The sequence below is a fragment of the Ictalurus punctatus genome, chromosome 16 (genome assembly GCF_001660625.3).
Source record: "Ictalurus punctatus breed USDA103 chromosome 16, Coco_2.0, whole genome shotgun sequence".
Taxonomy (NCBI): Eukaryota; Metazoa; Chordata; class Actinopteri; order Siluriformes; family Ictaluridae; genus Ictalurus; species Ictalurus punctatus.
In genome coordinates, this window is record NC_030431.2 from 18875023 (window position 1) to 18901901 (window position 26879).

At 37.9% G+C, this 26879-nt stretch overlaps 1 protein-coding gene across 8 annotated transcripts; it reads left to right on the top strand.

Annotated features, from left to right (window-relative positions):
• tpm2 (tropomyosin 2 (beta)) lies at positions 1-26879 on the top strand. Of its 8 annotated transcripts, none has more exons than XM_053686653.1 (9): positions 1-264; positions 3256-3381; positions 11405-11538; positions 13498-13615; positions 16948-17018; positions 18348-18423; positions 19502-19564; positions 19674-19743; positions 21746-22300. In XM_053686653.1, exons 1-9 carry the CDS (start codon positions 151-153, stop codon positions 21826-21828), a joined length of 855 nt encoding a protein of 284 aa, XP_053542628.1. In that variant the 5' UTR covers positions 1-150; the 3' UTR covers positions 21829-22300. The 8 variants fall into 8 exon arrangements, with proteins under 8 accessions (XP_053542628.1, XP_017344047.1, XP_017344044.1 ...); XM_017488558.3 differs by lacking the exon at positions 18348-18423 and adding an exon at positions 18960-19035; XM_017488555.3 differs by lacking the exon at positions 21746-22300 and adding an exon at positions 25580-26879 and having other exon boundaries at positions 2-264.

Sequence of the window (26879 nt, forward strand, 5' to 3'; positions counted from 1 at the left end):
ATTCCTGCCTCCCACACCGCCCAATCCGAGTCAGACTCTGGACCTTCACTCTTCTGGAGCCCTCGGTGCTGTTCAGTACTTCGCATCAGCCCTCTGCGTCTGCTCCCAGCTTTCTCATCGTGCAGGAGACACTGTCCCCAAGCAGCCACCATGGAGGCCATCAAGAAGAAGATGCAGATGCTGAAGTTGGACAAGGAGAATGCCATAGACCGCGCCGAGCAAGCGGAAGTGGACAAGAAAGGAGCAGAGGACAAATGCAAACTGGTATTGGAGTTGTGTGTGTGTGTGTGTGTGTGTGTGTGTGTGAGAGAGAGAGAGAGAGAGAAGCAGAGAATCCAAATGCTGTCATTTATAATTCCTGCAGTTATGAGGAATAAGAATAATATATAAACACTTTCTTGTGTTCTAAAATTATATATATATATATATATATATATATATATATATATATATATATATATATATATATATATATATATATATATATATATATAAAGGCCTTGCCCTTATAGAAAAATCACATGTATATCATGTTGTGGTGTATTTCAGTATGACCTGAAATTGTACAGGACCTCATGTCACAATATGTGAAAAAGGAATATATATATATATATATATATATATATATATATATATATATATATATATATATATATATATAGAGAGAGAGAGAGAGAGAGAGAGAGAGAGAGGGAGAGAGATAGTTAAGTATAGAGATACGTTTGTACTGTAGAATGTAATGTCCATTTTGATTGGAACATAAAAAACATAACTGACCTCCAGTTTAGTTCTTTAGAATCGAACCGAGAAGTTTATATTTGATTTCGACTCATAAAAGTGCACGTGAAAGCATTCGCTGGAATACAGTTCAAAAGAATCTAGAGCTGTGTGTCAGTATGGCTAAAAAAGGACACATTTTCACCCCAGACATTGCACAGATTGAGGCAGGCTTCTGCTGATCGTTTCTGACGTCATGAGAAATGCATTGTTTTATTCCAGAAGATCTGCCCACCACAAACTATTCAAGCAGTCACAGAGATTAAGACTGTGTGTGAGCACTGTGTAATTAAACAGCCGTGAAGTAGACTTGAGTGACAGTTTGGTTATTTGATTAAATATGACACTTAATATTCAGACACACAGCCCAGGGTGAAGTGTGTTTGAGTTTATTACTGGCAGCGTCAGATGAGTCACAAAATGACATGAGTGCAGTGTGACCTTTATATTCAGGCCAACGTGTGGATAAATGTTACATTATGTTTGCAGAGCAATTTAGGACATGCTTGTCTGGTCGCTCACAGTTTATGCATTTCTCAGAGATTGCTTAAACTGCTGTTTCCCGTCCACAGTTTTACAAGCCTTGGGTAGCAAGAATGCTCTTCATCGAGTTCAGTTCGTTTTTCTTACTTGTCTCAGTAAAGAATCTTCAGACCTTCAGATCACTAGCTCAAGTTGATGAAGAATTCGGGCCTCACGTTTTTTTCTCCCTTGTGTCATTACTGTACGTTGACATTTCTCTGTGGCTTCATGGATATCGTGCTCATGCATTTTAACTCATCATCGAGAAGGATACTGGTCTTGAAGTTATTAGTGTTTTTGCTGTGTGGTTTTGCTGGTCAGTAATGCTATCATGAAGTTATCGACTCTTCATTTTTTAGGAATTTTTTCTTTCCCTATGGGACCCCTGAGGTGCAGTTTTCTGTATTTGGATTCTCTTTTTTTTTCCTTTTAAGTAAGAAGAGCTGAGTGGAGTACACAGAAGCATGTGTCCTTGAACATTTGCCAGTCTTTGTGTGTGTGTGTGTGTGTGTGTGTGTGTGTGTGTGTGTGTGTGTGTGTGTGTGTGTGTGTGTGTGTGTGTGTGTGTGTGTGTGTGTGTAATACAATACAATTTTCCAAAATGATCACCATCAAATGCCATCTAGACTGCCCTCATTTAAACACTAGTGTTTAATCAGAAGATTCTCTTCTATAAAACCTCATATTAGGCCTATCTAGCCAGCCCTTTTATACTCTGCGTATGACTGTGTTCTTCTTAATTAGTGTTGCTTCAAAGAAAACCACATTCTAACCGCAGTCTTAAACCAAGCGGTTTCTGCATGACATCCTTGTGTCCTTTTTCCTTTTGGGCATTTCCTGATCATCTTGGAATTATTCTTGTACACACTAGGGGGTCAAGGCTGTGTAAGCTGTCAAAGGTTACCAAACCACAAGGCTCTACAGCAGCCCCAGCATTTAGATGTAAGATTCCTTGACGACACATGACGACGAAACGCAATGCTTCACATAACTGGAGCTCAAAGACATCCCAGTGTGTCTATCATGAGCACATTGTGTCCATACCAGCAGCTCTGTCAGTCATAATAGGCTTTTTATAGTCCTTTTATTTCTGGTTTATGGCCTATTGTGTCTCTTGTTACTGTGGGGACAGGGGCAGCTGCAGGTATCTCTTGAAACGGCATTCCATGGGCTAGTTTTACTGACTTTACTGAATAAATTTAGTTCTTTGCTAGTCTGTACTAGTTTCAAGCTTAATCAGTGGCAAAACAAACCAAATCAGGTTATAGACTCTTGCCTGTCCTTATAACGAGAGGCCCACAGTTCCACACACATCAAAGCCTTTGGTTTTGGCACATTGTGGAACGCTTGGGCTTGTGATCTCATGAGCTTAGCAGAAAGCTTTAATCATGGCCGCCCATGAACTGTAGTCTATTTTCATAACAGGAGTTGTGGTTTGCACTGCCATATACAGTAGCAGACTGTCTCTAAGGACCAAAGAACACAATATACCAAATAGGTAGCTATTGCTGTATTATGGCTGCCTGGCTACTGTATAATGTTTTATCTCAGCGTGTTGAAATGGGAAAACGAGCCTCACCAGCTGCAGACCTGGTGAAGGCCTTCATCTCCAAGGCTGTGTCTTATGTTCCCTTTATAATCCTGTCCTCATGCCATCTTCATCCTGCCTGCCCTTCAGTATGGCACCGCACTGATTTATGCCTCTAGCTTCAAATAGACTACACTTTATGCAGCCTTCCATTTGCTATATTTTAATGTCACTGCAAAGAATTCACGTGTTCATGTCATGTCGTCACACGTCATATGTGCAAACACATTTACAAAAGTGACAGGTAGGTTATATAAACATTTTTGACCTGAGGTATTCTTCTTTCAGTTACAGAGATCCACAACACTAATGTTTTTGTGTGTGTGTGTGTGTGTGTGTGTGTGTGTGTGTGTGTGTGTGTGTGTCAGCTGGAAGAGGAGCTGTTGGGTCTGCAGAAGAAGCTGAAAGGTGTGGAGGACGAGTTGGATAAATACTCAGAGTCACTGAAGGATGCACAAGAGAAGCTGGAGCAGGCTGAGAAGAAAGCCACAGACGTAAGTGACACATGAGAGAACACGCTTGCACTCTCATGGGACTAAATCATGGTAATGTTAATTCATTTTACAAGTGAATTGATTATAATTTGACATAAAAGGCTTGCAAGCCTTTTAGGGATTTCACCACAGGGTGGCGCTATTTACTCAACATTCTATTTATTATCTAAACATCCCCCCCCCCCCCCCCCCCAATTTTGAGGACATGTCTGGCTAAATACAAATTATAAATAAGGTTCAAAGGTTCAAAGAAAATAACTCCTAAATTAGTGAACTTTAAAAGAAAAGAAAAAATCTAATACAGTCAAATAAATGTGGTGGCATTGGCCACATTTTAAAAGCATTATTTTAAACTCAACCTTACGTCATTCTAAGTGGCAATATTAAGTGTTACATATACCCAACCATTTAACTACGATGATATCTGGTGCTCTCTTGGCATAAATCTCAGCAACGTCTCCATGTCAGTCACTCTGACTCAGGCCTATCCTCCTGTCTTAACCATGCCAGAAATCCCTGGCAGGAACAACTAAGCAGTAACCATGCTGTTGACAAGCACTCTAGAGAAAGTGCTAACCGCTTCCCACTATCACTTACTGTAAACACTCCATAAAGGCAGTCAGCACCAGCCATGCGTTTTAATCACTCAGACCAGATAGCAAAAGTGAGACACTGTCTCTACTATCTTACATTACTTGTTACCTCCATTAGCTTTGTATCTCCAATGCAGTAGTAAAGAAGCAAATGTTAGACACACAGTGTCTTGGTTGATTGTAGACTATCTGTACATACCTATCATCAGGTTCTTGCGTTATCAAGGTTACTTAAAGTGACAGCTGTGATTATAATAATGGTGGGAAGGGGATACTGGGCCAGATACTGTATGTGCCCTGCGTTCACTTTTGCAACATCTTGTACACTTTTTAGTGTTTTAATGATCAGAGTTTACAAAAGTGGATCAAAAAGTTCGATAAAATAATATCGGTTACTGAAATGCCATAAAACCATCTGTGAAAATATATCATGCTTAATCAAAAGCACATGGCATATTTGCAGATCACAATAGTCTGTAGTGGATTTAGTGCATTTAGAGGTATACATCATTTGCCTGGTATATTTTATTAGCTCATGATTTGACTCCAAATGGGTTGACCTAATGCCACAATGTAAGCAGTGTCTGTCAGCATCACCTCCCTTTTCCTGTCTATGTTCCATGATAACACCCTTTCCTTTACACTTCTCGCCCAATTTCTAATCCTCACTGCCTCTGCCTGACCCCTTTAGTAGTAGTCTTTTCCAGCAAATAATTTCCTGCTGTTTAACTCAACAGATGACATACACCTGTCATATCAATGCTTATCAAGCAATATGCTTGGACAACCATCCCTTTTATATAACCACCCCTTTTTTTTTTTACCCTTATAGAGGTACAATTGGTGATGCCATTATAACTGCAGAGGAAAAAGAAAAAAAAAGAAAAGCAATTATTAAATATTACAATGAAAAGTCTCATAGCAAACTGGGAGTTTGAATATAACTGTCACAATATGACAGTTATTTTAAAATGAGTTAAACTGTCCAAATATGGCAGTTTAACTCATTTTAAAATAAACAAACAACGCATGGATCTAATTCTTTTATCATGCCAAATGTACCATAAAGAAAGAGTTCAGTGCTGCTCCTATTGCTGATGTTGTTAACAATACATAACCAATAATAATTTGCATAAAGTCGATTGTCCGAACTAGGTTTTAATTATTAATCCTATGCTATATGACCATGCTTAGATGGATGACTTATATGGCCTGAATATGGAATTAAAATTATCTCATATAATCTAAATGTACGTTAATACACAGAATAGTCCAAATATTTTCCTAGGGCATTATTACAGAAAGCACAATGTTACATTTATCAGTATAAAAATACACAGGTTTATTACAACTGGAAAGGCAGGATGAAGCTCACTGTAACCCCCATGAATAATAGTGACAAATAGAGGAGGAAAAAAACTAGTAGTATACGGTAATACAATGTTTTACTGCATAGGAGAGAATGATTGATATCCACCCTGAGTCTTTGTGTTGTTATTATATGACCAAAGAAGGAAAAGAATGAAAAGAATGCAGTCTTTTGTATATAGTGCATTGAAGTAATGCTTGCCAGTGCTTGCTCACCACTTAACAACTAGTGTGCCTTTCCAGACACCAGCGTGAAAGAGCAAGAGTGAATCAGTTTATAATCCTGCTGACTGAATCACTGTGAACCTTCTGAGTGCAGTCATCATGTACAAAATGGACTAAGACTTGTCTAACTTCACTCAGTTAAGCTCATATAACAGCTCTTGTACGCTTTGACTTAAAAAAAAGCTTTTCTTTTCATTCTCCCTACTGTATATTCATCTAAGTAAGGAATAATGCACTTGGGGGTGGGCTACTATAAGAAAATAATCAGTGGTTAAGTGGGATGCAACCTGCAACCTGAGTTACTGTTAGCGCCATAAAATGTTATTATTTTTTATTATTGTTCCAAAGAGTCTGCAAAACAAATTACTTTATTATAGCTGTAAACAGTCCTTTATTCACCAGCCTCTTTCTTTCCTCACTCAAAAAAAAAAAAATACAGCTTGTTATGTTACCGAAATTAAAACCACCAAACCACAAAATCTTGAATACTTCCTGTGTCAGAAAACTTACGAAGACTACACAAGACTTTTACAAAGTGCTCATATTGGAGACTCCTTACAGAAAATTCTAAATAAATGTCTCCTTGCAGAAAATATTTTAATCAGTTTATGTGCATATCTGCTATACAGATCCCTGTGTAAGTTGTTACTATAGAAATGAACGTATATTAAAATGAGCGCATTAATATAAACCTATGATTTGAATTACCACCAGCACTACTGTCAAAGCTGCTGCTATAGAAAATTATACCACAGGGTGTATATTAATGTGCGCCTTCTAAGCTTTTTTCCTTGTATGGTGGATGATCTAAATGATCTCGGTAAATAGATTTCAGAAAATTCAATTCAATTTTATTTGTATAGTGCTTTTTACAATAGACATTGTCTCAAAGCAGCTTTACAGAAACATATAAGCACGGCATACAGATTTTAAAGGTGCAAATTTAACCCAATTGAGCAAGCCGGTGGCGACGGTGGCAAGGAAAAACTCCCTAAGATGTTAAGAGGAAGAAACCTTGAGAGGAACCAGACTCAGAAGGGAACCCATCCTCATCTGGGTAACAACGAATATTGTAAAAAAAAAAAAAAAAAAAAAAAGTTCATTATGGTTTTAAATGAAGTCTGTTTGGCCTTGAAAAAGGAGCCAAGGCGGGCAGACATTTCAGAAAAGTCTCGTTCTTTAAGAAAGAAAAACATATAATCATCAGTATGGTGAAAAAACTCCCAATAGAAACCCTTATAGAATTTGTAATGGTTTTAATGGTTATAATGGGAATTGTATTTGTTTTAATGGAAACTATAATGGTCCCTGAGGGTCTCTAATGGTAATCTGTTACCTTATATTAGTGGCATGTTATGTCTAGTGGACACCATAGGACAAGTAATGGTAATGGTTTTAATGTTTAACAGCTGATGGGTTGTAATGCTATTTCTAGTGGAAACCATTCGATTTTCGGTGATGCTTTTAAATGTTTTTTTTTCAGCAGGTACTACCAAAAAAAAATGTATGACTACAACTAGTTTTCTGAACTGAAAAAATGCTCATGAAAGCAGTTCAGAGAGTTCTTACGGAGCAAAAACTTAAAATAGCGGTTATATAATGACCAAAATGAATTAGCTAGCACCGTTAGCCAGTAACGTGAACCGTTACTTTAGCAAAACGCAGAGAAAAAAAAGAGGGCGTTGTTAACGCGCGAGTGCAATGATGACGTCACGTCAGATAAGAGAGGGGCGGAGCCTCGATGACGCAGACGAGTGTGTGACTTTTCTACAAAAGCAATTTTTCTCCTTCAGCAGCAGAGCAAATCGAGTTACACAAGAACTCTGAGTAAACGTCCTTCTTTATAACTCTCCCATGAAGAAGAAACTTTAGTTTAGAAGGTTTAAAAAAGTTCAGGGTCTGGAGGTGGCCCAAGGCGCTCTCACTCCCTCTCCAAGTCCAAGGTGTCTCGTCTGTAGATTAGTGTCGAAAGCGACTTAAAAACAAAAAAATGTCATCCATCGAGGCTGTGAAAAGGAAAATCCAGACCCTGCAACAGCAGGCGGACGATGCAGAAGACCGAGCCGAGGCGCTTCAGAGAGAGGTGGACTCAGAGAGACATGCCAGGGAGAGGGTAAGACTTTAGAGACAGACCTTGTCCCTGAAACAGAGCTAGCAGAGATGGACATTTGAGATGTTTGTTTTTGTTTTTGTTTTTGTTTTTTGGTCTGACGCACAAACCTGTTGTGGTTCTTTTGTAGTATCTCGTCTTTATAAATGTTGGTTGACGGCTGCAGAGAGCAGATACAGTTACAGTGTTACTATAGAGACTCTGCCTCAGGCTGCTTCCGGCCTTCAAGCAACATGAGACTCACTGTCATTCATAAAATAAAACAAACTGACACTGAGGAAAATGTTTTTTATTTTTACTTTTTAAATCATGAAGTTTCTGGTGACCAACTTATCTAAAAAAAAGTGTTTTTTTTTGTTTTTTTTTTAATCATTTCTATCAATAAGGGTATTTTAGGCATTAAGTTAATGTTGATATACCCCCTATATTTTTGAGATATGATTTATTACAATGTGATGGGTGTATGGACTTGATGCCGTTCCTTTCATCTTAGAGAAAATGAGGCGTACTAAACTATGCCTTTTCTTGTTACTAGGCTGGTACCCCTTTTCTTTGCACCTTTTAATATGACATAGATATGAAAACATATGTATACTGTTATAATGGATTTAAAGTACAAAATTAGACCATAGATACCTTTTCGAGTACACTACATACACTTTTATTTAGTTGAATGATACATACTTAAAGGTTTATGCTTACTGTAAGCATGCCAGCCCCATTGAGAGTGTATGAGACGTTTGATATTACCCTTCATTATTACATTTATAATCCATGTCGATAAGGACCGTGGTGGTTTGCTGTTTCCGGCACGTTCTGCTGACACAGGTGCATCCAAGTTATGCCTTTTCTTCCACACCCTAACCCTATAGCTGCAGTAGGGACTTTAGCGGTTTGACCCAGCTAGACTGTTTAGCCAACCTGCTCCCACTTCCTGTGTCTCCTCCCAGTCTTCATCTCTATTGGCTTGACTCAACCTGGCCTCGATCCCAGAGAGCACAAGGTTAATCATTTCCTGTGCTCTTTGTTGCATGTGAGCAAAAAAAGACCTTGGGAATGTCCAAGCTTCTCGTATATATCAGATACCTAGTGCATGACTTTACCATAGAAAGATTTCACCACGACGTGAGCCAGAGCCCTGAAAACTCTAACTGAAAACTGGCTTGGGGAAACTTTGTTCAATATAATCTTTGAAATCACTTATTCAAAAACAATAAATAAAAATGAACAAAATAAACTATCACTGATGCATTGAGGGCATAAAAGAACAACGGAGGAATAAAACTTTTCTCCAGATCACATCATAAGTTAAGAGTGAAAACAGGTTGTAGTTTAAGTGTGAGGATATGAAAAAGGAGCCAAGATGGGCAGACACTTCACCAAACAAAGCTGCTCTCTCTTTAGGTCCTTAAGAGCTCTTGGAATTGTTTTTGTTTTTTTTTAATCAGTTGCCCTTCAGCAGTTAAATTGACAAAGAGAGTTGCGTTGATTGTTAATTATTAACTTAAGCCGTTAGGAATATTTGGGATGCCATTTGCGGCATTCCACAGCTGCCCTGCTGAAACACACTGGAATTGGTTCAGACTGAGGATTTGACAGAGCGGGGGTCTGATTATAGCTGTCGTCTGCTGGGGAGTGAGAGAAGAACACTAGCTCTTTTGTGCTCCCTCTGGCTCAGTGGGAAACGTGGAATGGTGGAATGTGAAAGCCAAAGTCTAATCATCTCAGTCATCAACATCTCCTCATGGACCTGCAGCTTCATCTCTCCACACTTGGAGCAATGAGGGGTTTACACTGGTGTACGCACCTTTAACCTGGAAGTGTAGTAATGCATAGCAACACATTCTTTGAATACGATGGGTGTTTGACCCTGATTTGTTTACCAGTATGTGATATGTGTTTTATGTTTTTTCTAGCCTAAATTGTTTAAACATTCCTAATTTATTGTTAATAGATTGGTTAAATATGGAAATACATTCTATCAAAATGTTCTTTGATCGTGTTTAACCAAAAAGGCTACACAACAAACAAAATTATGTAACTTTCCAGCTATTATTTTGTATTTGTAGACTAAAATTAGACATTAATGTAGCACACGGGCAGATGAATGGTTGAACAATTGGGGCAGGGATATACAGTAGGCTTTCCTTTTGAAGAACAAACAATACTTTTCTCTTTACAGTCATGGGAAAAGGTAGAATTTCTTTTTTATGTGGCTTACAAGGTTGCATTGTATAAGATTCACATTATATGTGGTTTCTATGCAATTGAGACACTGGCCTTAACACAGGCATTACAGACTCTATTATAAACTGGCTTCAGCTTTCTGAGGACGCATGATCTTTGAGTACTTATAAGGGCTATTGAACAGATATTTGGATGACTGTGTGAACAAATGGACCGTATTTCATATTAGAGGTCGATTAATACTGGATTTTACCGATAACTAAGTTGGGCAGTACCTTCCAATAACCGATTAATCAACTGAGTTTTTAAATTGATACTGAATGAAATCACAACACTCAAAGTAAAATACTGCTGAACTTTATTACAAAAAGAAATATTACTGACTGTACCCTGAAAATGTACTGTACTTTTTAAATTAAATACATATTAATATATATTAACTATTAATACTTATTAAGCTAAATAAAAGATCAAAAAACATCCAAACTGAACCAAAAATGAACACTCCAAATAAGAAAATAAAAATAGCGACATTCAAAGTGAATTAAAAAAACACTTCAAATAACACAACAGAATTTGTCAGTGATAGATTTTATCTCACCTCTAGAGACCATTTTTTTATTTTTAGAAGATTGGCTTCTTTTATGAGATGAAAGAATTTTCTGCTTGTAATAGTTTTAAGATCCTTCAGTCAAAATTGTGCAGTGAAAGATTTTCACTTGTATCCGAATTACTGTGTTAGCGCTACAGAGTGACTTTTTTTTTTTCTTTTTTCTTTCTTTCTGGTGGATCAATTGATTGTGCATGACATTTCTATCTTCAGTGATTCATTATTCATTGCCATGAAGTTTGGTGTAATTACCCATAAATACCCAAATCATGACTTCAGTATACGAATCCTTGCACTTGGAACAGCTAGCTGAGTATTTATTCATTTATTCAAATGCACCTCTATTTTAAAACATGTGTGGAAACTCAGGACTGACAATTCAATGCCACCCTTTTAGTTTCTGTAGTTTGTAGCTTTTCCATTCACTTTCATGTAACCTCCTTTAGGTTATCGTGTCTTTCCTTTTTTGCACCTAAACTGTAAATCTGCTTTATAGAATTAGCGGGGTGATGATTAGCTTGCTGGTTTAAATTTCTCAGAAGGTAAATGAACTTTACATTGTGATTCTCATCTGAGAAGCATCCAGAAAAAAAATCATTCTTAATGTCCCATGACAGGAAGTCTCCACACATATAACCCCAGAACTACTGGTTCCCAGGGTATATGTCTAAGTAATGATGTATTAATTGCTTTAATAATATCCCATGGGTTACTGTGTTCAAAGTGTAAAAGTTTTAGGAAAACAGCTACAAGCTTTGATTTATAACTCTGGTCCAGCTAGATTGCCAGTGCAAAGTCTAAAAGAAATAGACAGAACAGATCCACTTCATACTACAGCCCTACTTGCCTGTATAGTACAAAATCCGGAATTGTTTGTGATCTGTTATGTTTTGGTAAGTGTATTTGATCATGGCTGTTTTGTCCTCGTAGGCAGAGGCTGAAGTGGCCTCCCTGAACAGACGTATCCAGCTGGTTGAGGAGGAGTTGGACAGGGCCCAGGAGAGACTGGCCACCGCACTGCAGAAACTCGAGGAGGCAGAAAAAGCTGCAGATGAGAGCGAGAGGTGATTTATTTGGAACTAACATTCTAGAAAATATGCTCGTACAAATTTGGACAAGTCTGAGTGTCTGGCCAGTTTACCTGGGTGTTCTAAATATGGTCTTCTACAACGTACAGTTAGTATCAAAATTATTCGACTCCTATTGCAAATCAGGTTTATTGTCAAAATTTACAGACTTTCAGCTGTTTGCAGTGAACAAATCAAACAAAAGCAATTGAAATAGTTCAACACAATGCTTCAAGTGGTTTCCCCAAATTCAACTGAAAATGCAACTTATAATGGTTTCTCTAGTTTCAAAACTATTCAGCCCCTTCATGAGAAGCATCTTTAGTACTTAGTAGAGCACCCTTTTGCTGTTATGCCCTGCTGCAACCAAGATGCATAGCGTCTGGCAGCGTGCCTGAGGAATCTTAGCCCATTCCTCATGAGCAGTGGCCTCCAGTACAGTAATATTCTTGGGTTTACGTGCTCCATCCGCCTTCTTCACATCCTACCAAAGATTTTCAATGGTGAATGTGATGGACCTGTACAATCTTCCAGGACGACTTCTGCAACCAAACCTTGGTGGAATTTGAGGTATGCTTGGGATCATTGTCCTGTTGGAAGGTCCATGAAATTTTCTCCTAGGATTTCCTGCTACTTCAATGTATCCATCTTGCCATCCACATGCTGCAGGTTTCCAGTGCCAGACGATGCAAAGCAGCCCCAGAGCATCACCGAGCCATCACCATGCTTGACTGTGTACAGTGTGTTCTTTCTTCATCCTTCTTTTTCCAGAGATAACGCTGATCCATCGTGCTGAAAAGTTCTAGTTTTTTTTTCATCGCTCCACAGAACAGAATCCCAAAACTTCTGTGGCTTATTTATATGATTTTGAGCAAGTTTTCTTGTGCTTTTGGGTCAGTAGCGGTGTACATCTTGGAGTTCTGGCATGGAAACCTTCTGCGCTTAGTACTCGCCTTACAGCGCTCACTGAAACCTGTGTCTGTTGCCACTAAGTCTTGCTGCAGGTCTTTTGCAGTCACTCGAGGGTTTTTCACAACCTGCCTTCTCAGAAATCTGCTTGCAGCCATTCATAGCTTGTGAGGGATTATGTTCAGGAGGTTGAATAATTGTGAAACTGGAGAAGTCATTAAAAGTTCCATTTTCAGTTGAATTTGGGGAAACCACTTGAAGCATTCCTTGTGTTGAACTATTTTAATTGTTTTTGTTTGATTTGTTCATTGCAAACAGCTGAAAGTCTGTAAATTGTGACAATAAACCTGATTTGCAATGGGGGTTAAATAATTTTGACTGCAAAAGTAAATCAAATATTTCCAACCCAGGTAATAATGCGGTTTCATTTAATGGAATTCAGCACAACTAAGTAGGGTCATTGAGGACTGGGTTGGGAACTGGTGGACTAACTGAAACTTGGGGCGTTTTCAGACCTGTAGATTTGTGCTTTGTTCCGAATCAGGGACTTAAATTGTTACAATGTTGTATTTTCTCCTTTGCTCGGTTCTCTTTCACAAGGCAACCTTTCAAAGTATACCCAAATGTGTTTATGAAATCACATGTGAGTAAACTGTGCTCTCATTGGTCAGAGTGCACCTGTTTATGTTCCGGGGTTCCGCCCATAGTGCCCATCCATCCAGATTAATAGACAGCAGCTGTGCAAGCTTATTGTGGCTTTTTAGTTGTAGTAATTATAAATTATCTCATTTATATGTTCCACAGAGCAATTAAAGCCTTTAATTAAAGATTGAAATGTTCACTTAACACTTTATAAACCTCTGTGTTTATGTGTTTTTGAAAGTTGTTCAGAAATATGTGAGTCAGACCAAATTCCAACCGAACCGAGGGAGAAAATGCACCAGGTTCCAAAACAAACGCTCCAAGCGAGCCAGGTGTGAAAACACACTTATTGTCCTTTTTTTTTCTTTTCTTTTTTTTTTTTTTTTTGGCTTCTTTGGTCCACAGAGGAATGAAGGTCATTGAGAACAGAGCAACAAAAGATGAGGAGAAGATGGAGCTTCAGGAGATGCAGCTTAAGGAGGCCAAACACATTGCTGAGGAGGCTGACCGCAAATATGAAGAGGTGTGTAACTTGGGGAGTTTAAAAACCTATTACTGAGAGGTCAGATTCAGTTATACGTTATATATAAGTTTATTTTGAATCCGAGACAGTCCTTTGATGACGATTCATGTTTATTCACAAAACAATATTATTTGTATGTTACTTGTTTTGTAACCTGTGGTATCTGCAGGTTATAGGCTTATACACATATATATTGTATATATTTATTTTGTATATTTAATTTCCCTTATTTCTAGATTTCTTTGCTTACTGTTATGAAACCTCTGCACACTTGTGTGGAAGATCTAATGGCCTTTTTCCAATGCACTGTACTGGATCTTTTGGCCCCAGTAAACTGGAGTGGTGCATTTTCCGTTAGTCAGTCCAGTGCGGATGATTACATAAGATTGGTACCAACAGGAATCAGTTGGACTTGGGAGTGAGGTGAGCAGCACAGTTTGCTGCTGATTGACTATCCACAGAGAAGAACATATTAGAAAGAAAGAAAGAACAAAAGAAAGAAACACAAACAAAAAAATTGAAAAAGAAGAATGCTTATAGATGCATATGGATTTTTTTCCCCGTTGCATATTTTATTGGTTTGGACTGAATTTCAATTATTTAATTTAGTCATACTGAAAAATTAACACTTCATGAGTGTTTTGTCAGTAATTTTGTTGCAGCCAATTCAATTGGTTAACCAAATGGCCAGTAATATTGAGCAATATCATTATTGTTCATTGAACTGATGATGCAGTTGCTGTAACGCTCATCACTCGGACCATATCAGTCATCTCTCAGGGTGTCTCTGAGTTTTCTCTTGTTTAGGCTAAATCTTGTTTTTGAAGATACAGTGGAAAAAGTTTTTAATAGTCTGTAATACATGTTGCCCAACAGAGATCCTACATTTCCATTTTGGCTTCTCAAGGCCTTGTAATTTAGCTATTAGCTTTTCCCCTCATTGTGGAATCAATTTACTTCTCGCCAGGCATTCCTTTCACATCTTTTAACACGTTCCCAGTGTCTGATCGGTTCATCCTGTTTGCACAAGTGGTACTATTTAGTGTGACTGCTCCTGTGTCTTTTTGCTGTTGTTGTTGTTGTTGCCCTAATGCTAATGAAATGGCTTTACCATGGAGAGAAGCTTGAAACGAGAGAGAAGCATTTGAGGGCCTCTTAAAAACTCTTGTAGTATTTAGCTAATTATTAAACCTCTTATTAAGTGGTCTTTCTGTATAGCACTACAACATTACAGCGGTGCTTGAAAGTTTCTGAATAACTATGACCTAAAACATCACCAGATTTTCACACAAGATGAAGAGAACCCAATTAAACGAATGAGACAAAAATATTATACGTGGTCACTTATTTCTTGAGGAAAATGATCCAATATTACGAATCTGTGAATGGCAAAAGTATGTGAACCTTTGCTTTCAGTATCTGCTGTGACCCCCTTGTGCAGCAATAACTGCAACTAAACGTTTCCAGTAACTGGTGATCAGTCCTGCACATCAGCTTGGAGGAATTTTAGCTCATTCCTCAGTACAGAACAGCTTCAACTCTGGGATGTTGTTGGGTTTCCTCACATTAACAGCTCGCTTCAGGTCCTTCCATAACATTTCTATTGGATTAAGGACAGGACTTTGACTTGGCAGTTCCAAAACAACTTTATTCTTCATTAACCATTCTTGGTAGAATGACTTGTGTGTTTAGGGTCGTTGTCTTGCTACATGACCCACTTTCTCTTGAGATTCAGTTCATGAGCAGATGTCCTGACATTTTCCTTTAGAATTTGTTGGTATAATTCAGAATTTATTGTTCCATTAACGATGGCAAGTCGTCCTGGCTCAGATGCAGCAAAACAGTCCCAAACCATGATACTATCACCACCATGTTTCACAGATGGGATAAGGTTCTTATGCTGGAATGTAGTGTTTTCCTTTCTCCAAACATAATTTCATCTAATTTAAAAAAGAGATTTTAAAAAATCAAAAAAAAAAAAAAAAGAAAAAAAGTTCTGTTTTGGTCTCATTTGTCCACAAAACATTTTCCCAGTTGCCTTCTAGATTGTCCACATGATCTTTAGCAAACTGCAGAAGGGCAGCAATGTTCTTTTTGGAGAGCAGTGGCTTTTTCCTTGCAACCCTGCCATGCACACCATTTGTTGTTCAGTGTTCGCATGATGGTGGACTCATGAACATTAAAATTAGCCAATGTGCAAGAGGCTTCTAGTTGCTTAGAATTTACCCTTGGATCCTTTGTGACTATTATACGTCTTGATCTTGGAGTACTCCTGGGGAGGGTAACAATGCTGTTGAATTTCCTCCATTTGTACACAATCTGTCTGACTTCGGATCGGTTGAGTCCAAAAGCTTTAGAGATGGTTTTGTAACCTTTTCCAGCCTGATACAGTCCTCAGAAATCTCCTTTTTTCGTGCCATGATACACTTATACAAACATGTTGTGGAGATCAGACTTTGATAGATCCCTATTCTTTAAAGAAGACAGGGTGCTCACTCACACCTGATGGTCATCCCATTTATTGAGAAAACTCTAATTTCACCTTCAAATTAAACTGCTAATCGTAGATGTTCACCTACTTTTGCCACTCACAGATATGTAATATTGGATCATTTCCCTCAATAAATAAATGACCAAGTATAATATTTTCATCTCATTTGTTTAATTGGGTTCTCTTTGTCTTCTTTTAGGTTTGTGTGAAAATCAGATGATGTTTTAGGTCATATTTATACAGGTATATAGAAAATTCAACAACATTCAGCTTTCAAGCAGTGCTGTAACATATTGTGTTTAAATGCAGCAAAGTCTTGGTTTTTATACCAGACTGATCAGTGTATTGATCTTTTAAGACCATCAATGATTTATTTCATGCATGTAGCAGCAGCATTTCATATTTAAACACTTCACCAACCTTAGTGTCCTTGCTTGTTAGCAATTTCAAGAGCAGATTCACATGTGACTTGACTCTTGATCTCTTTTGGCAATGTGTAGAGTCAACACTGCATTAACCTTTGGAATACAAACCTTCAGATTTAGTGCTTGCAGAGCAGTTTTTACATACTTGCCACTCAAGTGCTAGAATCCTAAAGATTGGTTATAGATAAATTACATGTGTAGTGCAGTTTGACTACAGATTTGAAAACCCTTATAGATATGGTGCTGTCATTTTATTGTCCTCAGTGTATTGCTTGTCTACAGTTCCTATCCCACCCCAGCAAGTCTGCTGAGACACTCAACATATTAACCAGGAAGCAACAGTTGTGCTCGTCACTGTGTTACTGTGTTGTTAACTGTTTTTTTTTTTTTTTGTTGTTGTTGTTGTTTACCTGCAGGTGGCCCGTAAGCTGGTCGTCCTTGAGGGTGACCTTGAGCGTTCTGAAGAGCGTGCTGAGGTGGCTGAGGCGTGAGTATTATTTACAATCACCAGAGCGCATGTATGAAGTTCAGCTGCTATTTTGTAAATAATGACAAATTTAAAAATGTTGTTTTATTATATTGTATGTAAATATGCAGTCTACACATCCATTCATACTGTTGATATTTTTTATTAATCGTTTGAATGTTACATATTTGTCCATAGTAAATGTATATGCTAGACTAGAGCCATGTTTGTGTAGTGTATTCACTGTTAGGGTTATATTTTGCATGAACAGTGATGCAATATGCCTGCACGTTTGTGGTGTCTGAAAGACTTTGCAAAGCAACAGGCAGCATAAAATATCACATTTCATGCATACACATTTCATATTTATGACGCTAGATCATTTCCAAGAATTTGCACCAAGGTACAGTTGTCTGATCCCAAGCCACGCCCACATAGCATGTTTACTGTTATAATGTAGGTCAAGCTGGAAAATACTTAAGCCCACTACCACAGGGCATAATAGACAGTTTTGGAAATTAAGAGAGGTTTCAAGTATATAATGGATTACATTAAAACGGAGAATAATCTTTTTTGCTAACTGATTTCCTTGCCCTTTGATCAAGTTGTGGGATAGCCATGTGCTGTAGTGAAACAGACTTATGCCTGATCAATTTTAGTTTGTAATCGGACACTGGCTGTCAAATTATCTGTGATGTTCCACTCTGCAGTCAGAATGAAATCTTTAAGGAGGATTTTCTCACTTTTCCTGTTTTAAAACGATAGATCTTCACTCATGATTGAAATCCATGCAAAGGCGAACCAGTTCAGTCATGATACAGTAAAAAAAAAGTCAAAATTACACCACATAAGGGTTTTCCCAGCCCACCACACAAATATTTTCATGCACTGATTATTTGTTAGCTTTTTTTCCCCTCTGTATTACTTAGACTTGCTTTCATTACTGCATATTAACTAGCCACATACAGAAATGCCTGCCGATCCAAAAAACAGACCAATGCTGGTGTGTTTGCTTAAATTCTGACAGCTTGACTGTGGTAATAGCAGATTCAACATAGCAATGGTTGCAACATGGCAGTGATGGCTTGAGATTAGTCACTTGGATCTAATTAGTATGACTGTCTATTTGTTTACCAGCTGCCTGTGGTCTTTCAGTCACCCCACTCTATATGTAATAAAACATGAGTGAAAAAGAACATTTCTGGGGTTCACTAACCACAGCGAGGATCTTGGTCCTCTCTCTCCCTTTGTTTCCTAAATGCATGCTCCAATGCACCCCACCCTGGAACACACCATGTTTTGTGGCCCCCTCCTCTCCCCCCATTCTCTGCTCATGTTGGACTAACCCAGTCGAGTCAGACAGCTGGAGGAGGAGCTTAGACTCATGGATCAGAATTTGAAGTCCATGATGTGCGGAGAGGAAGAGGTACAGCAGTGACTGTTGCTCAAACACTGACATTAATGCTGGCTTTTTTCCATCTCCTCCTTTCTTGCTGGAACTCACTAACCTTCATTGTTCTTTGCTTAACTCCAACCCTGTGCTTCGAATCGCTTCTTGTTTCTCAGCTTGTTAGGTGAACCATCTCTTCTGCCTGGCAAAGGTGGCCCCTATTATAGCGTTAGGAAAGAGACTTTTATTCAATAGCATTTTTGCAAAAGTGCAACATTTTTAATTATCTATATTTTGATTGCGAGTCTATTTTATACATCTGTAAATGTATAAAAAAAAAAAGTCCTTTTCCTAATGTATTTTAACTAAGCACTTTTTAATGTCACGGAGGTAAGTTTATATTAATAGCTGTGTCCACGGTGTCTGGTATTATGAGAAACACCTCTTCACCCTCGTCAGTTTGGGGTCTCCTTTAGCTAGACTTTTCTATCTTTTTAAAATGCTCTTTCTTTCTCTTTTCTCCTCTTTTTCCCCCCCTCTACTTGTTCTCCGTCTCTTCTGCTACGGCACAGCAAATCTGGTGACCTTGAGGAAGAGTTGAAAAATGTCACCAACAACTTGAAGTCTTTGGAGGCCCAGGCAGAGAAGGTAGGCGAAGCAGCAACAGCTGGTGGCTGGGTTACCCAACACAGCTGGTGGCTGTGAAAAGCCAACAGTGCTGAGCCCAAGCTCACGGGTGTTTGGGTAACTATAGAGACGGTTACCGGAGCACTAAGTGGGACAGAACGAAACCAGAAGGCTTGCTTACAACACAATAGGACTCGTAAATAAAAGAAAGTTTCTTATTTATCCCAAGGGATATGAAGTGTAGTAGTAGACTCTTTCACTTCTCTGCTCAAGTTATTGATGGCTAATAAAGTGTGTGGTCATCTTTATTCTTAACAATTCTTCTTTGATTAATACAATAGTGTGGCACAGTCTTCAAAATTCTCTCCTGGTAGACTGCTCTGCATTTTTCTCTATATTGCTATAAATCCTGCAAAATTTTGTTCTTTTTAAGCTTCAAGTGATGCTGATCTTATTATTAATATTTCCACAATTCTTTCATATTTAGTATTCAACAAAAGAAGACAAATATGAAGAGGAAATCAAAGTGCTCACTGAAAAGCTGAAAGAGGTGAGCAATCTGTTAAAGATTTTGTTTGAACAATATGAAGTTCTGGTGGAATGTTTTTACTTGTTAATGAGTTTGAAACTGTTTGTTTTTTTTTTCTCTCTGTTCTTAGGCTGAGACTCGTGCTGAGTTTGCCGAGAGGTCTGTGGCTAAACTTGAGAAGACCATCGATGATTTGGAAGGTACTATAGCAAGTTATCAAAAATCAGGGTTGTCTATAATTAATTGACGTCCTGGTCGTTAACCGCATCTGTGTTGAGAATGTTTCACACTACCATGTGTCATGTTTTCATAAAGTTGTGTTTGTATTCACTTGGAAGTGTTCACCCAATACGCAGAAGCATGTGAATGCAAACCCTTACCATGCTACAGCCATGCGTGGCCAGGAGTCCAAGAGAGCAAAATCGACCATGCACTATGGTTAAGAGGGATTGTAGTACTCTAGCCAATCATGGGGATCGGTAAGCTCATGTATGTGGAAGAGGGCAGATAGCGCTTTCCTCCCGAGTGTGTTCAGCTGCCCTGTACCATAGCATGAGCAGCATTTCGGAAAGTTCTGATGGCTAACCTTAAATGTTCCCATGGAAGCATGTGTTAGCCTTCACCTTTCCTGGTTGGTAGCTGCTAGCTTGTTAGAGGTTGGGAATTGGTAGAATAGGAGAAAATGAGGTTTGGAAGAAAAAAAAAAAAAAACAGTAGTTCAACCAGTATAATGGTCTGTTTTAACCCTTTCAGACCTTCAGCCGGTGTGGACTGGAGACAGACTCATTATAGAACTAATCAGAGAGTCAGACAGCACTTTATGAGAACCAATAAAATATATCTATGGTTTTCAAGCTTATGAATAAAACTATCCAGTTTACTGCGATGTGACCCGATCCAAAAAGATTTAAGTCACCTTTACGTCACCAAAAGTTGATGGAAGAAATCTTGACAATCAACTGATTTTGGAACTAGCCATCAGCACAAACTATTAATTTTTTCCTGCCATATACTTACATGGAAGTTTTATGATGGAAATAAATGGTCCATTTTCATAAACTCTGGCTCTCTAATTTGAGAAGGAAATATATTTTTAAAAAAAACAGTAAGGTTTGACAACTGATCTGCTGTGGTTAAGAACTAACCAGTTTCATGGGATATGAAGTATTGTATGTTCTCTTTGCACAAACAGGATGTAGTTGGAATAGAGAGAATTGTCAATATTAACATTAACAAACTGCTGATATTAATGTTGTTAAATTACAAATACATTTAATGATAAATATTTATTTAAACTTGGTGTGCTTAGTTTTAAGGGTTGAGTTTAATCCTCTGCGTGTGTGTGTGTGTGTGTGTATGTATATATATATATATATATATATATATATATATATATATATATATATATATATATATATATATATATATATATATATATATATATATATATATACACATAAATGTTGCTTAGAAGGGTCTTTTAACCCCATTACAGCTCTACATATTCATGTTTTTAATCTGTCGGTATGGTTGATCATGGAAACTAGACACTTCTCAGCTTTAATTATATGTGGGTTATGTTTGAATGAGTTGAATCGACTGCACACCATTAACAAGAGCATGAGGTTGCATGTAGGTGTTGTGAGGCTCATTAACTGCCTTTTGGATAAAAGTGTATAGATCAGTTAGAGTATTACAGTGCATGACCTTGCTGAGTTTTAAGTCCAGAATGGAAGTTTTATTCTGCACATAAGCTGTACTGCACAATAGTTAGGATGGCCACCATGATTTTATATTATTTTAAAGCAGTGGTCTTCAATCTTATCAATAAATTTCCGCTGTGGCTGTCAGCTTTCATTCCAGCCAAATGGGAGACAAACCTAGTAGTTAATTGTAGCAAATTAAACAGGTAGAATCAAATGTGGCTCTTGTTTAGAATAAAAACCCTGCAGCCACTCCAGCAGATAAGATTGACCACACTTGATTTAAGATACGAGTCATACCCGGGTTAATTTAGTGTATTTTGTCATTTTAGTGGCCAGTTATAGATTTGCTTTCTGAAGCTAACAGAATTGTTTCCTCTTTCTGACCATCTTTCATTTGTCCCCACTCTTTGTTTCCTTCTGTCTCTCCGTGTCTGGTCTTTTACTGTTCCTTTGGGGTGTGTGTGTGTGTGTGTGTGTGTGTGTGTGTGAAACACAGATGAGGTATACGCTCAGAAGCTAAAGGGCAAAGCCCTCAGTGAGGAGCTGGATCTGGCTCTCAACGACATGACAACCCTTTAAATGCACTGTCTCACCCTTTCTCTACTTGTGCCCTCTTCATCGTCCCTGTTTCTTCAGTTCTTCTTCCTTGGCGCTTCCTACATCTGGCTCATCTGGGGTTCACTTATTGCCATCCTCACTTGTTTTTAATTCCCTCCATTCCACTATTTAAATCAGATCCCAGTCTCAGTCATAAAGTCAGTTTTCAGAAATGAATGCATGGTTTCTTAATAAATAAGTTTGATACTGCGTACCCCAGGGAGCCAGTATGGGTCCTACCTATTTTTTCGTTGCTGTTTTTCGAGGTAGCAACACCTCGTGTGTTCTGTTTCATTAGCTTTCTGTTTAGAAGATATTTTTCTTCTTGAGCTTTGCCAGTTTGTCAGTGTTTACACATCTGCTGCATTTTTCTGCTGGAATTTGTTCAGTATTTGTTCTCTGTTTCTGTAGTGCTTTATTTTCTTCCTCTGTAATAAAAAGCAAAAAACCCTTACTTTTCTTTTCTCTCTCCCTCCCCCCCTTTATTTTTTCCATTCAAAACACTATTAATACTATTTTGCTTGTTCATAGCCAGTTCATTTACAGCTTTGGATGGAGTTTAGAGTTTCACTGCCAACTATATTAAGATTTATATCTTTGTTAACTAAGAGTATTTGTCCTATTTTTTTTTAAGTTTAGAAACCACAAGCCGAATGTCTGTTAGTAATTTTGAGATGCAGTTAGTCACTGACGTTATGAAGAAGGAAATGGGCAGTGATACATGGAGAATTATGACTTATAGGACTTATTATTTGGTATTATTTTTGTAGATACTTGTAATATATTGTTGTCCTTCTATGCGGAAGGAACAATTATTATTCTTATACATAACATGCTACTTTGATTTGTATTCAAAATTCCAAAAAGCAACTCTAAATGTCTCAAGAACTGGTGACTCAATAAGGAAGGAAAAGAAACATTTTATGATTTATAATCCCTGTGGCTGTTTTATGAATAAGTAGGATAAGGTAAGTGCTAACAGCTGTAATAAAAACAGGTCTAAGAAATGTGTTTATATTTTCGTGATGTCTTTACCATACCATTCACATGTACTGCTGTACTGTATCTTTTTCTGATGTAATTGGACATTTTTTCATCACAGTTGCTCTCCAGTAGTGCTGGTGCCTTTGTTGCAGCGCCTTGTGCTTTCTGACTGCACTAACAGCTCACTCCCTCTCTTTCTTTCCTCATTTATCTTTCTCCCTTTCCTCTCTCCGCTGTCCTGCTTCTGTACCTGGCTCTCTGAGATGCTGTGGAAACAGATCGCTTACGTGAGACGGTGGAGAAAAACCGCACTAATGAGCTAAGAGTAGTTTTTAATGAGCTCAGCAGCTGAGCCTCTCCAGATGAAATTCTCTTCATGTTCAAAATTATTCATCGTCATATTTGGGAACTGAACATTTGGCTGACTTTAGAGGTAATAATGTAAATTTTTTCAGACGGTAGACTGCAGGGTGCTTAGTTAATGAATTGTCATTTAGCACATAACCTGAAATTTTTCCATGTCATTCTTAGGACAAATATAGGGATTGCCTGACGGCTCCGAAATAGTAGCTACTATATAATGCTACATAAATTAATTGCATGGTCTTTCATAGTTCTGAGCATGTAGATGAGTATGTTCTTCACATGTTTTCTTTCATTATGTATTTCTGCCTTAGAAATATAAAACCCAACAGTATGAATGAAAAGCAAATCTACAGCTCCAGAAAATTTGGACATGTATAAGCTAGTTTCTTATGTGTACCTTCCATGTAGCTGCACTTTGATGCTATTCACACTTTGTCAGCCTGCCTTCACCCCGTCCATCAATAATGTAGAAAAACAGTATATATCCAGTCAAATCTGCCACCAGTGAAAGACAAGAGGACGATTATTTTTAATTGTGTATGGAAACAGTAAAGAAGAAAACACCACAGGGCATGCTGTAATAGGAAAATAATCAATGGTGGGTGGTGTGATGTGACCTAGGCAAAGTTGAGTTCCTTTTATCATGCGCAAAGTTTATTATTTCCCAAAACAGCACAACCCAAAGGGTTCTATTCCTTTTATACCGAAACACTTTGCCAAAAATTGGCATGTCATGCCATTTCTAGTTACATTTTATGTTGTGGAACATCAGCGAAACAAATTGGTTCCTGTTATCATTTAAATTATAGCAGCGATTAAAAAGTCATTCTTTCAACAGCATCTTTCTCGAAGTTTCTACGATTTAAAAAAAAAAAAGCAGCTTGTCATGTTGAGAAATTCATATTGAGAAACCAGAATGCTGAAAGTCCCGAAGACATTCTTGAGGTGAAAAAACCATAACTCAATGTTACAAAGTACTGACACTGGAGTTAAGCAAATGTGTTCATACAGAAAACTTCACCATATCAACAGTTCAGTGTTTTACTTTGTTTTAAAATAACAACACATTTTTAATGTGTTTATTATTAGGCTTATAATATGTTGGAGCATCCACCGTACAAGTCCCTGTGAATGAGTTGTTACTATAGAAACGGCGCATTAATATAAACCTGTGATTGCCACGTCAGTGTAACTGCTGTGTTGAGAGTGGCGCACCAACCGAATATCTTATTATTTGCTCCAATGGCACTGTGGTCCTTTTTCCTTAGCCTTTAGTGCTATTGTCTACTCAACACTTGAGCTCAGAATCATATCGAATGCAATTCTTCATGCTGGGAAATTCATGGGCTTATTATTTTATTATAATTTCAAATCAAATGAGATTAATCTGTCTCAAGGCCACAGAGACGAACCTAAATGTTTGGGTTGTTTTTAACCTCAAAGGAAATATTTGTCCATGTTTTCGCTGATACTTTGAAATCTAGTCTGTTGTTTATTAGTGTAAGTAACTGGAGCATGGGAATTTAGTTTATATTCTTCCAGCCATGCCTTTATGGGATTACTAATGCTTATGTGAACTGGACAAATGTTTATATACAAAGACATGTTCTGATTTTCACACTCTGAATGTTCATGCTTTGTAAACATGCCTTTCTACACTTTGGAAACATTAATGTATAATTTTTCCGAATGTTGTGAATTACTGCTAAAATTCTTTATCTGTGCAGGACGATAGCATAGGCAAAGTTAAAAAAACAGATAAAGTGGCCCAAAAAAACATTTTTTCAACTTTATTGGCTGTTTGCCATACTTTGGTCTCAGCATTATCTGACGGTTTTTCTTAGGCAATCACACGTGCGAGAAAAAATGTATATTTTGATCAGAAAGAGCATTATTGGGACATTTTTTACTTTTGTCCCATTAATTGTGCCTGAATCATTTTTGGCTAATCACCACGGTGTGGTGGAGGCGCTGAGCCGAAACAGCCGCTATCCTCTGTGACTGCTCCTTTGTGCTGAGTGAAACCCAAACCTCACCTGACATTTCACTCACACAGCACACACTAACCAGTCTCTGTGCCGAGAGAGGCCTCGGTCTCACCTCGTTTAGGGACGAACCAAGAATCAGGAATCTGCTTCCTGCTCATGACTGCGTATCTAAAATCAAACAAAGTCACGTACTTTAACCGTGTACTGTATTAAAGACAGTTCTAATGTAAATTTAATAAGCGCCACTTCTTTTTTTTTTTTAATCCCTGGAGAAAAATGGATTTATTGCTATGTTTAGTTTAGAGAGTGCTTTTTGTACTGTATTGTTAATGTTGTTGCTCCGTTTATAATGTTGCTTTCTCACTTTGTCCATTTTTTCCCCCCTCTGCCAACAGAGAAACTAGCCCAGGCTAAAGAGGAGAACCTAGGCATGCACCAAGTGCTGGACCAGACTCTAATGGAGCTGAACAATTTATAAAGTGCAAAATCTGCACCACAAACAAGAGTCTTACATGACATAGAGCTTTCCAGTGGAGCCCCATGCAGCAATCCTGTGCACACACATCCCTCAGAGGGGTAAGGTCTTAGTAGCTTTAGTTTGATAGCTCCAGATGCTCTGAAATTACACTCTGCCATTTTATATGTGTAGATAGATTCTATGTGGTATATCTCTCTCAGACACAGGCCCATTTGATCAAGTTTTATGAGTAGTTATAGAATCAGTAGTACATCCGTCAGTACCAGTGAAGTGACAGTGTTTGGCTTTGGGTAGTTCTGACACATGAGACCAAAGTTACTTATCCGTCTAATTACTAATAAGTGTTTGCTTCTAACCAAGGAACTGTTTACTCATTCATTAACAGCGATGCTTTAACTACTCCACTGCCTCATACCCGGTGCTTTAGTCATTCCAGTGCTTGACCAAATCATATCCAAATCAACAGAGCGACTCGTTGCTTTGTATTACTGGACTTCAAATGATTTCTTAGTTTGCTGTTTATGCAGCATTAATATGGACTGATTCCATGTGTGTAAACAAGGCACTGAATTATGAGTAATATTGAATATTTACTGATCATCACCATCAAAATGACCAACTGCTCAGTTTAATTAGTGCTTCTCTTCATGAATAATCCACCTTCGTGAATTCATGTGCAGTTCACACTTTCTCTACTCTACTAGAGATGGCTAGAGGACTGGTTGAAGCACTTTTGGTGATCTTAAGAAATACGTTCATTTAATAGTTATTAGTAGGTGACAGGACCAGAACTCCTCTCGGAGTAGACGCAAGTGCATGTTTACAGATGTGAAATCAGTCTACTGATATGTTCACCGAAAATGACTGTCATGGCCAAAGTATCAATGCTGATTCAAATCACAATCAGTTTACGCTTCACCTAATTTTTGATTTCTGAATGTAGATCGTTTTGACAGTTTGTAATGTCTAAAATACTTCCTGTTTCATGGTGTTTCCCCTTCAAATTCCTACCATGATGTATTAAAACTGGTGCACATGCCACTGAGTTACACTATTTTTAGAAACAGGATTTTTTTTTTTTTTAGTTGTGGGATTTTAGAATAATTGATGGGAATGTGATTAATGTTTTGAACGGTTATAGCCCATTTTTAAAGCGTCACCTAACTATGCAGTTGTGTAAGCTCTTTGTTAAAGATGATTAAAATGTTGAATACAGA

Excerpts from the sequence above, each read along its gene's own strand:
- tpm2 (XM_053686653.1), top strand. The coding sequence starts at position 151 with ATGGAGGCCATCAAGAAGAAGATGCAGATGCTGAAGTTGGACAAGGAG. Across the intron at positions 11,539-13,497 it reads GCTGCAGATGAGAGCGAGAG|AGGAATGAAGGTCATTGAGA; the intron begins GTGATTTATTTG and ends TTTGGTCCACAG. Across the intron at positions 19,744-21,745 it reads GACCATCGATGATTTGGAAG|ATGAGGTATACGCTCAGAAG; the intron begins GTACTATAGCAA and ends TGTGAAACACAG.